Below are 12,459 nucleotides of genomic sequence, written 5' to 3'. Positions count from 1 at the left end.
CTAAGTGAAATCAGCCACATAGGGATAGACAAGTGCTGTGTTATCTCAGGTGTGGAGTCTAATTTTTAAAAAGTCTAACTCACAGAAATTGAGAGTAGAATGCTGGTTGCCAGGGGTTCAGGAGTAAAAAGAAATGGACAGATGTCAGTAGATACTTCTCACTGTAAAGTGAGTCATCGTAAAGTGAGTAAGTTCTGGGGATGTAATACATGACATGGTGACTATAGTTAATAGTACTGCATTATATCCTTGAAATTTTCTAAGAGAGTAGATCTCATATGTTCTCACCACACACACAAAGTAACTGTGAGGTGGTGGGTGTGTAATTAACTTACTGTGATGATCATTTGACAGTGTCTATGTATACACACACACACACACACACACACACACACATATACATGAAATCATCATATACGCTTTAAATATATCCAGTTTTCTTTGTCAGTTATACGTCAATAAAGCTGAGGGGGGTGTGGAGCTTCAGTGCCCTCCACAGACCCCGCTAAATCAGAATCTGCGTGTTAACAGAATACCCGATGATAGTTTAGGAAGCACTGGCCAGATCGCTTTGGTTTAAGGGAAACTGTTGCAGATGAAACTTCAGGCTAATCATTTCCTACTTCTCAGCCCTTTCTGATTAGTAAGGATGGAAGTTAGACTACTTGCTCTGCCAAATCTCTTTTTCTATTAAATTTCTCAGTATGGAGTGATTGCAAGGCAGAGACCGGCCTGACGATGTGCCGCGTTAACTGCCTAGTTTTGTCTTGGCAACGGTGGCCGACAGCTCTTTTAACTGAGCATGTATCCTTCAGTTTCTTCCCTGAGCCATCCAGTTCAGTGTGACCGGTACTGTCCAAGTGACCTTTCCATGCATTTGAGAACTTGGCTGAAGAACGAGAAGTGGAGGGGAGCAATATTTCTTTGAGAAAATATTTGCAAAGTTGAATTTTTCTAAGAACGATCAAAGTTAACTCTACATAAATTCCTAACTATATTTGTGGCCATTATGCATCCTTCATAACGGACTCTGCAGATGTTCTAGAATCCTGATTAGCCAGTCATTATGAAATTGTTTAAAATTTTCATGATTATGCAGCCCTTGGGTTGCTCAGTTGGTTAAGCGTCCAACTTTTGATTTCGGCTCAGGTCACGACCTCGCAGTTCATGAGTTAGAGCCTCACATGGGGCTCTGCGCTGACAGTGCAGAGCCTGCTTGGGATTCATTCTCTCTCTCTCTCTCAATAAATATTTTAAAAAGTAAAAAATAAATTTTTCATGATTTAATTTTTTCTTTTTTATTAATTTCCAGAAGAATTTTACCTGGAGAGATAGATATAAATGTAGATACCCATAGTTAGTAGATACCCTTAGTATAGTTGACACCCAATGATATAATTTTAACTAATTTTAACCTTTGGCCTTGTTTCCATAGGTGTTCGAACACTTGAAATACCACTACTGAATGTCATTGTTGGAAACCCAAATTTGTTAGAAGTTAAAACTGAAGGCTCTTTCGATGATACTGATAGTTACGTAATGAAAATTTCTGCAGCTAGCAAAGCTTTACGTCAAGTAAGATTTTAGTTACAAAAAAAATCTATTAATTATGGAAAACTTAGAGTATAAACTAAGAGAAAGAAGAGAAAATCAAACATAACCCTATCTACCAAGAATGACTAAGCACTTTTAACATTTGGGAATTAACCAAAGGCATCGTAGCATTACAGAACAGAGGTTGAATGAGTTTTGGAGAAGACTGGCTGGTATAGATCTTCTGGTACAGTCTGTGAACTTGGGAAGGTCACTTTACCATGGCTCAGTATCCTCATCTAGAAAATGGAGATGGTAATGATAATACCTACCTCATAGGGTTGCTTTTGAGAATTAAATGTGATAATTCAAGTAGGACATCTAAAACAATGTCTAGGGGCACCTGGGTGGCTCAGTCAGTTGGGCGTCAGACTTCTATTCATGACCTCGTGGTTCACAAATTTGAGCCCCACATTGGGCTCTGTGCTGACAGCTCAGAGCCTGGAGCCTGCTTCGGATTCTGTGTCTCCCTCTCTCTCTCTGCCTGTCTCTCTCTCTCTCTGTCTCTCAGAAATAAACATTAAAAAAATTTTTTTTAAATAATGTCTGGCATGTAGAAAATCCTCAGTCACTATAAACGAACCGTATTTTTCTTTTCTTTTTTTCCCTAAAACTGGGAGAGCTTTGTACATACACTTTGAACATTTTGCCCCTTCCATTTAACTATATGGTTTAATCCTTTTGAGTTACTAAATATTTTTCTACATATTTCAAAGTTGTTTTTATCATGAAGATTTTTGGATGCAGAAACAAGTAGAATTTCCATGTACTTAATACTCAAACATAGTCGAGACATTGCTACTTTTGTTTTATCATCACCCCTTCCCCCCACTCTTTGGATTTTGGTTTATCGTCTGAGATATTTCAGAATTAAAGCAAACATCATGCCATTTCACTTCTTACATGATTCAATACACATGTATAAAAAATGTGACTATCTCTCACGTAACTATTATCATGCCATTGTTTTTCCTAAAACTTTTTAAACAATTTTTTGGCATCCTATAAAACCTAGTCCATAATCAAATTTCCCCAATTTTCTTAAAAATATTTTTAGAATTGTTTTGTTTGAATTTGGATCCAAACAAGATTCACACAGCACGTGATTATTTTTCTCTGAAGTGTCTTTTGTTTGAAGGTAGGTACCAGTCCATTTTCTTCCCTTGTCATTGAATCGTAGAAATCAGATCAGTTGTGTTATAGAATGTCCAACATTTTGGATTTTTTTTGTTTGCTTCCTTGTCTCTTATTTAACTTGCATGTCTCCCAACCCTAACCATATTCTCTTTAATGGTAGAACAAACCGTGTTTAGATTCTGGTCCAATGTATTTTGGTAAAACTTTTTAAAAATACATCGTGTTTAATGGGTACAGAGTACAGGGACAGAGGTACAGTCTACAACATCACTACAGTTATTAGTATTTCTAGATTTTTAAAATTCCAAAAAGACTTTAAAATTTCAAACGGAATATAGCTAATTTTGTTGAATATTCAACAAAATGTGTTCAAACACACATATTGTGCATAAATTCCTACTAAAAACATATCTTTGTGAGCTATAGCAATTGCTACATGTATATCTTCTTTTCAAAATGAATACCAGTGGAAGTTATTTTATTCACATCATCCAAGCAAATCTCCAGATGTTCATGAGTGAAGGGGGGGAAGCATCATCAGTCTGAGTAGGGTGTAATAATGGAGTTTATTTCATAAGCTTTCTCATTTCCAGTGTTGCCCACAGCTGTTAGATTGCAATGTACTTCTTCCTAGAAAAGAAAGTGTTTTCTGTTATGATTTATCCTCAAACAATCTTTATGGTCAAACATATCTCTCTATTTCTATTTTCACTCATTTCTTTTCAGATATTCTTAAATTTTTTTAATGTTTATTATTTTTGAGAGAGAGACCACGAGCAGGGAGGGGCAGAGAGAGAAAGAGATGGAGACACAGAATCTGAAACAGGCTCCAGGCTCTGAGCTGTCCTCACAGAGCCCAATGAGAGGCTCAAATTCACAAACAGTGAGATTATGACCTGAGCCCCAGTCGGACATTGAACGGACTGACCACCCAGGCGCCCCTCTCTTTGTATATTCTTTCATTGGTCACCGTGTTAGTTTACTTGGGTTGTCATAACAAAATACCACAGACTGGGAGTCTTAAACCACAGAAATTCATTTTCTCATGGGTGTGGGGGCTGGAATTCCCAGATCAAGATGTCAGCAGGGTTGGTTTCTTCTGAGGCCTCACGCCCTGGCTTGTAGACGGCCGTCTTTTCCTCGCGTCTTTACACTGTCTCACCTCTGCGTGTGTCTGTGTTCAAATTTCCTCTTGTTATAAAGACAGCCATTATATCAAATTAGGGTGCACCCTGATGATCTCAGTTTAACTTAATCCTCTCTGTGAAGGCCCTGTCTCTAAATAACAGCCACGTTCTGAGACAGTGGGAGTTAGGGCTTCAACATACAAATTTTGAGTGAACACACTTGAGCCTGTAACAGTTACTTTAAGTGATCTTCATTTACTTGGATATTTCCAGGGTTCAACCTCATTGGCATTAGTTGTCTGGGGAGCATCTACTGAGTGCTTTGTCACAACGGTCGTGCCAACATTGAAAAACAGCTGTAGTTATCTCAAATCCATGCATCATATTCCGAGTAAACCTATCCCACTGGAAGACTGGACTAGTGGCATTCACAAAGACAGTCAGGGGTTCAATATGATCAAAACTTTGCCGGTAAGAAACCCAAGCACATTGTCGTAAGGGTGCCCATGACATACTACTTTTGTGTGATTGGCTGGCCATCGTGTCTTAACGTTTCTTTCCTAAGATACTCAAAACACTGGTTATTTTTCAAACTTCTTGTCATTTTGAGGATGTGATTATTATTTATTTCTAAAATATAAGAACTTCCTGAAATAACGATTTTTCTTGGTAACTCAGTGCCACCATTTTAAAAATCACTTTATGCTATATTACGGTGGCATAATCTCGGGGATTTTGTAATATACAGTGATTTGTCAGTATGTTGACCTGTCCCGGGCTGATAGTTTACTGGTTCCATTGTGATGTAGTTACAGTTTTAATTTGTGCCTTGTCAGTATCTGTGACACCTTAAAAAAAAATATATATATATATTATATATATATAATATATATATATAATTATTATTCTTTGCTAACTATTACTTTTAATTTTCTCTGTGACAAAAAAGCAAATAACCAAACTTGCAGGTTTATTTACTAAAGACATCACTAAGACTTTTTATAAAGTGTTGAAACTTTATTGCATTTGCTTCATGGTGGCTATTTTATCTACTAACATTTTTTTCGCTTATTTACAAGTTGCAAACAGTTCTATTACCATGGGTTGAGGTTGTCGAAATTCCAGAAGAATAAGGTGTAAGGAGTGCAGGGGAAGTAGAAATGGACTCTAATACCTGGAACTAAAAATTAAAAAAAAAAAATTGCTTTGAATGTTTTTATGGAAAAGTAAGGTTTTTAAGTTAAAGACTTAGTAAATAACAATGAATTACCTGTTTTCTTTGCTTGGTCACTTACAGGTCAACTACCGGCCTCCATCTAATATGGGGATTGCCATTCCCCTCACAGATAATTTTTACCATGCAGACCCTAGCAAACCCATACCGAGAAATCTATTTCCTAAGTCAAAGGTAAATAATTTTTCACATTTAAACCAGTACTTATTTGAATTCGAGAACTCATTCAGCGAAATTACAGATGGCCCTAGCTGCAGGGATTAAATGAGAAGGTGTATTCTAAACAATGTTCTACCTGCCCTGATGTGTCAACACTGTTATTATTACTACGACTCCTGCCCTCTTCCTCTTCCTCCTCCTTTAGCCCCATCTCCTCTCACTGCTATTTCTAGAAGTGGTTTTGGAGCCAAGATGTCTAAGTGGACCCCTTTCTCCTGACTGTTCCCTGGTTCCCATCTGGATTTCCAAGGGGATACGTGGCGTGAGAGTATCTTTTCTCAAAGGAAAGGAGCCCCAGGCCCATTTCATGTCCAGCTTAGTGAAGTGAAGGGTTGTCCTTGAGGAAAGAAGACTGTTTGATCCAACACAGGCACATTTAAAGTGCTGCCAAGGTTCTTCCTAGAGAACAACCACACTCTCTGGAGTGTGGACTGAACACGGTGGGAAGAACAGAGAGAAACCAATAGGTTCCGAGGAAGAGTACGTGATGGGCAACGCACCTACCTGCCTGTAGACGTGCACAGACATCCACATCCATTCCATATCCGCACGCACTGTGTATGTGCACGCACACGTACACAAAGACATAAAATGGTTCTTTCTCTTGTTCAGAACTCTCTCTTGTCACCCCATGTCATTGGGAGTAAAAGCCAAATTCTCACAGCGGTCTATCAGGTCCTTCATGATTTGGCCTTGGCATTGCGTCTGACCTGATTTCCCCCAGGGTTAATCTGCTCTAGCCACACTGGCCTCCACATGGTTCTTCAGATATGCCAGACATATTTCTAACTCAGGGCCTTTGCAGCTGAAAAAATTCCTGTCTGGAATGCTCTTCTGCCAGAGAGCACACGGCACACTCTGTCACTGTCCTCAGGTCTTTGCTTCAATGACACCATCATTGTGAGGCCTGCCTTGACCACTCTATTTAGAATTGGAAACTCCACTTCCGTTGTTACCCACTCCTTGTCCCCCTTCTCTCCCTTATTGCTCTTCGTTGCACTTATTATAATTTTACGGATTTTGCTCATTTGTTTTAGTTATCATGATTCATAAAAAGATAAGCTGGATAAGTCAGGGTTGTTGCTGTTGATTTGAAATCTTCTCCTCTGCTGCCTCTTTAGTACCCAGAACAGTGCCAGATGTAAAGAGTGCTTTAAGACTGTTGGACAAACTAATAATACACATTTGTGCAAATATTATTACACACATAATACAGGGGGAGGTTGACTTTTGGTTGAATCTTGCATTTGGGTGTAAGAAGCTCCATTCTAGGCAACTGAGTTCTGCTTTGATTCCCCTTTTTTTTCCCCAAAGATAAACCCTGTTGTGTCACTAGAACCAAGCTTCCACTACTGAAATATGATTTTACTACACTTACATGGAAATCCTTAATTTGTTTGGATTTTCAAGATTCTCTTGGGAGTTCAATAGTAAATGTATCTAATTTACAGCTAAGTCAGTAATTTTTTAGTGTACTTTTTATGCAGTCGACACATGTTAATTTCAACATTTCTAGTGCTATCAGCTACTGTACAAACAGATGTTCTCTGAGGATACAGCAACAAACAAGATAAACAGATACCTTTATACATCTTTCCTGTAATGGGGGAGGATAGGAGTTAAACAAAAAAGTTGTACAAATTAAATACTGTTTCTGTATGTATGGCCGTGCATAACCCGAAGCAGAATTATCTAGGCATATTTCTGCAGTGCAGCTTTCTCAATTGTCCCTCGCAGCTACTGAATCAGAAACTGTGGGTGCAGTCCTGAAATTTGCATTAAAAAAACCTCTCCTAATTAATCCTTACTTCCCTTAAATTTAAGACAGCCAAGTAGTAGAAATAGACACAAAACACACAAGATGACTGTGGATCAGGGGCATATAATCTAGTCCAAGGGAGTCAGACTGAAAGAGGAGTAGGGGTAAGCCAACAAAGGAAGAGCAAGGCAGGGTGTAGAAGAGGGTAAGGGAGAGACAGAGAGCATCCCAGGAGAGGAGGTGTTGTCACAAGGGCAGTCATGGCAAAGAGCTCCATGAGTCAGGAGAACCGGGAGGCATGGAGCGCAGTGAGCGTGTCTGTGTAAAACAGAGAATACACATTCCGTCCAGTCTGCGTGGAACATTCATACAAAGTGATGGCTTATTTTGTGATAAAGTCTTAATGAATTCCAAAAAGGCTTAATATGGTCCGCATTCTATAACTGTAATTCAAATTAAAGAAATGCAAAACAATGCAAAAAGAAAATAGTACGTGCAGACACACATATATCTTTAATTCACTCACCCCTAAATCTGTCTAGTGTGACTTGTGAAAAATCCTAAGTAAAATATTACCAGCAAGTCAAATGCAGGAATACACTAACACTGTAGTGTATCAGGAGACTGTAGAGTTTCTCCAGTGTGAGCAAGTTTGAGCGTAGGAAAACATTAAAATAACTTACTGTATAAATGGATCGAAGTAAAACTAATCTCAACAGAAGCCATAAAACATATTTGATACAATGTAACATTCATTTCTGAATAAGTTTATGTAAACCAGAAATAGAAGTGATACCACCCAATGCAATAAAATCGGTGAGAAGTCCTTAGCAAAAATATTAAAATTCAATATTAAAGCATGAATGCTTCAATGCTTCTATTTTATTTTGTTCTGTAGGGTCAACCTAAGCCAACACAACAAAAAATAAATAAAGTGTAAATATTGATAAGAGACAAAACTCACCATTTCCACATATAATTACTTACTTAGAAATATGGAAGAAACCACTGGCGAACTATTAAAATGAATAATAATTATCACTAATGTAGTCCAATGGATATCAGATCACAAAGAAAAATCAGTAATGTTCCTATATATCTGTACTAATTAATTGGAAGTAATAATGAAAAACAACCCACACTTCATCTGCATACAATAAAAGATGTAGAATTTAATCTAAAATTATGTGTAAGGCAGGTATGAAAAACATTGTATGATTTAGGTGAAGCACATAAAAAACACCTAATAAATTGAGAGAAGTCTCATGTTCTTGATGGGAAGGTTCACCATTAAAAGCTCAGTTCTCTCCAGGGTAATTGCACTGCATTCAGTGCAAATACAATCAAAACCCACCAGGGTATGTTTGAGGGAACACGGTGGGCTTATTCTAAAGTTCATAGTGAAAAGAAAATTTGTATTAATAAATAATCTGAAGGGGCTCCTGGGTGGCTCAGTCGGGTAAATGTCCAACTGCAGCTCTGGTCATGACCTTGTCGTTCGCGGGTTCAAGCCCCGCGTCGGGCTCTGTGCTGTCAGCTCAGAGCCTGGACCCTGCTTTGGATTCTGTGTCTCCCTCTCTCTTTGCCCCTTCCTCACTCATGCTTGCTCTCTCTCTCTCCCTCTCTTTCTCTCTCTCCAAAATAAACATTAAAAATAAAATAATAATAATAAATAATCTGAAGAACAGAAAATGAATGGATTTGTCTTCCTCTATATAAAAAGTAATTAAAATAATATAGTATTACTCAAAGTAAGCAGATAGAAGGAAGTAGTAAAGATTAGAGTGGAGGTGAATAAAAAAGAGAATTGAAGAAAAGTGGAGAGAATCAACTTTTACTTCATTATTAATGGATATTTTTGCCCTATTAACTTCTCAGGGATTTTATGCATTCAGGGAACAAATATTTATTGAACATTTACTCAGTTGGCAGAAAGCCTGCCATAAAAAAAGCAAGTCAACCTGTATTCTATTTGCAGAAATCTGGTAAATTCAAACAGTGTGCTAATGCGTCTACTCGGGAAGAGTGTAATTGCACAAATGATCAGAAATTTTCACATGCTGTTGCTTTCTCAGACTGCAGAGAAAAGGTAAGATAATGTTTAATTACCCGAAGACAAAATACCTTCATATCAATAAAGATTTTGAAATGTGCAGTTTGATTAAACATGAGTGTTAAGACAAAGAAACGTCTCATTATGACACAGAATTAAATAGGACACAGAGCTAGAAAGATCTGGATTTAAATGTGCCTAAGCCAGTTAATTAACCACTCTATAAAATAGAAGAATACCCGCCCTACCCCGTCCATTTCACAAGATTCTTATGAAGATACGCACACAGGCACGTATCTCTATGAAAACAATTTGTGACCTGTCCTACACTACACTAGATTATGATGAACATTGATTCACTAAAAAAAAAATGTGTATATGGGTGTCAGTGCTGGGAATATGGGAGATCAAGTCCTTGTAATCAAGGAGTTCGGTCTGGTAGCAGCCACCAAAATAGAAGACAGTATAGTATATTGGTTAAGAGAAGGGGTTCTGTGTCAAATGTTTTATTCTGTTAGCCTTAAGACATCCAAGAGTGTATCAAATGGATATTGATGTTTGCAGTAGGTGAGTTAAATGTCCACTTAGTATAGCTTTCAAGTAGATCTATTTCAAGGCCTTGTAAGACTATATAATAGCATTATAGACTCTCCATCTCTGTCTTCTATCTATCTATCTATCTATAGCATTATATTAAGTGATTTGATTTTTATAAAATCTTTTATATAAAGATAAAATCACTGAATACCATGTTGGGCATAGAGTTAGCATTCAGTGAATTGAGAGGAGTGTCATATATACCCCTGCAACTCTCCCCTCACTGAATTACAATGTATCTCCCCTCACTGAATTACAATGTATCTCTTGAACATTTGCTGACTGCCAAACGCTGCTCTACGCATTCTTCGTGATTCGTCTCCAATTCAAGGCACCGACAAGCCAGATAATTTGCCAAAGATCACCTTGCTAATACATGAAAGAGTTAGATTTCAGCTCTGACTCCAGAGCCTGAGCTTAAAGAGTGTGGTTGAAAGATCATGGCTGGCTGGGAGAGAGGTGTGAGAGAGGTGGCCAAGAGCCACTTCATGCAGTGCCGTTTGAGGTGCGGGTTAGCCAAAAAGGTTTGAATACCATCATAGAAAATTTCTGAAAAAGACCAATAGAAAGTCATGAATTTTGTTAGCACAATGTTTGTGTATTACTTTTGGAGTTCACGTTAATTCTGCTGTAAGACACCGTGTTTTTCATGCCCTGAGAAAGCAGAAACCCTGAGAGGCACATGTCCCTTAGAATGGCCAAGCTCTTGGAGAATGTATCTATTCACTCTTTACCAGGAAATGAAATTAGTTCTGAATTGTCCAAATTGACGTTCATTCTCGGAATTTGCATTTTAGGTTCCTCGTTTTAAGTTTCCAGTTACACAATATCCAATTTCTTTGGAAATTTACAGTGAGGATGGACATATCCCAGTGGAAATGCCGTATCTAGTTACCGTGACTGAAGTGAACAGGAGGGAAAATTGGAACCTAAGTAGGATTTGCTTTCTTCTATAATTATTTTGTCTTATAAGTAATGTTGTTATTACCTAGGTAAGCGGCTTATAAAACCAGTTTACAACAACCAATAGTTCTTTGGAAAAGAATTTGAGTCCGTTGGCAACTTGCGGTTTACTGTCCTCCTTGTCTCCCACGTATTTCATTATTACTTTCGGTGCCCTGGATTTCGTGGCATAACAGCATTTTTGAAGAATTTGAACTGTAAAACATTTGAAAGCCATTTTGTAGATGAGTAGCAAAAACGATTGATTGAATTTGTGCTACACGTTGGTCTAGTGTCTCTTTCGAATGGTTTCGTGTTACAGAGAAGGTTCTAAAAGGTGTGGCCAGATAGCCTATAGAATCTACTCTCTAATATGAGCAAAGTTTTTTCAAAATTCTATGGTAAAATAATTTAAGAGATGCAGAAATTTTTTTAAACAAGAAAAATCAGGGGCACCTGGCTGGCTTAGTCAGTAGGGCACGCAACTCTTGATCCCAGGGTTGTAAGTTTGAGCCCCATGTTGGGTGTAGAGATTACTTGAAAGTAAAATTGTAAAAAAATAAAATTAAATTAAAATTAAATTTACCACAATTCAATGTTACCTCGAATATACAACTTTTTCCTGCACATTTTGTTTATAAATACTTTAAGGCAATCTCCCACTCGATCAGTAAGTAGACAGACAAATAGATTGATAGATAGAATTAAATGAAATTTTGATCAGTTATTAATGTTACCAAATATCCAGACACTGGGTGTTCTGTGAGTCTTACTCTGCCCAGTATATGCATTCTTGAAATGAAAAATCTAGCAAAGAAAACTACTATTTCACTTTACTAACATCCCCATTTTCTGTGGTATGCTGGAGCCTAATGTTGCCAGCTTTTGAGTATCAATTGTTAAATATTCAAGCGTTTTGTGTACTGGTTGTTAAGCCATTAGTAGAGAGATTAGCCATGGTGAGGCTATTTATACCATGGAAATTGGCAAATGCTGCTATCAAAGCTTTCTCCTCCCTTAGATCCCATGTACCATTATACCACTGCAATTTCTAATCCCCACACCATATATCTGGTTTTAGAAAGAATTACAAGAAAAGCAAGAACACCTGATCGTTTCTTTTAGAAAAGATTTAAGTGATCCTATTGTGAAAGTTTTCTGCCACCTTATCGAAAATCATTTACCAACCACTAAGGTTGCATTATCTCATTGCCAAAGATATAAAGTATGTACAGGTTAGAACTTGTCATAAGCATGGGGTTGGAAGAAAAGGGCAGCCTGAATGAAGTGGTCAAAGGGCTTGTCCTTCTTGACAATGTCCTTGAGAAGATGCATTGTTGGCCTCATTTCCCTAAGTACATTTTCTATAAAGTCAAACAGAACTGAAAGTCTGGGATAACTTAGCCATGTTACAGAGTAAATTCCTTCATTGTACCTTGATGTATGTAGTAAATTTTATGCAAAATGTGAAAACAGCATAATGTGCTTAAAATATACCTCATGTACTTTTAGAACACAGTGTACCAGAGAATGTAAAAAAATTGAAAGATTACTTAGAACCACGTCTTGATGCTCCAGTGTATAATCCTTTAGGCCTCAACTTAAGTATAAAGGTGAGTTGACAGCATTTTTGTTTTTCCTGTTTTGAGTTCACAAAGAACATGTGTCTAAACTAAGCTTGGTTTACGTTTTAAAGTATAGCTGTCCATCAGTAGCAGAAACCGTATCTTTAAGATACATGGAAAAGTGTTTATTTTTCCTCCATTTCTCTTAACATTGGTATTTCAAAAGGTATCTG

The 12,459-nt window shown here is 37.5% G+C and overlaps 1 protein-coding gene across 2 annotated transcripts in view; it reads left to right on the top strand.

The window, feature by feature from the left end:
* Positions 1-12,459, top strand: part of CATSPERB (catsper channel auxiliary subunit beta) — a 107,336-nt gene that overhangs the window by 84,102 nt on the left and 10,775 nt on the right. The window contains exons 20-25 of one of the 2 annotated variants that reach the window (XM_078447901.2): positions 1,436-1,575; positions 4,131-4,328; positions 5,155-5,265; positions 9,048-9,158; positions 10,517-10,652; positions 12,174-12,274. In XM_078447901.2, the coding sequence (XP_078304027.2) occupies positions 1,436-1,575; positions 4,131-4,328; positions 5,155-5,265; positions 9,048-9,158; positions 10,517-10,652; positions 12,174-12,274 (797 nt within the window). The remainder of the gene's footprint in view (positions 1-1,435; positions 1,576-4,130; positions 4,329-5,154; positions 5,266-9,047; positions 9,159-10,516; positions 10,653-12,173; positions 12,275-12,459) is intronic. The other variant, XM_078447902.2, reaches the window with a different exon arrangement.

The sequence above is a fragment of the Panthera onca genome, chromosome B3 (genome assembly GCF_046562875.1).
Source record: "Panthera onca isolate mPanOnc1 chromosome B3, mPanOnc1 haplotype 2, whole genome shotgun sequence".
Taxonomy (NCBI): Eukaryota; Metazoa; Chordata; class Mammalia; order Carnivora; family Felidae; genus Panthera; species Panthera onca.
This window is presented reverse-complemented; position numbering and strand designations above follow the sequence as displayed.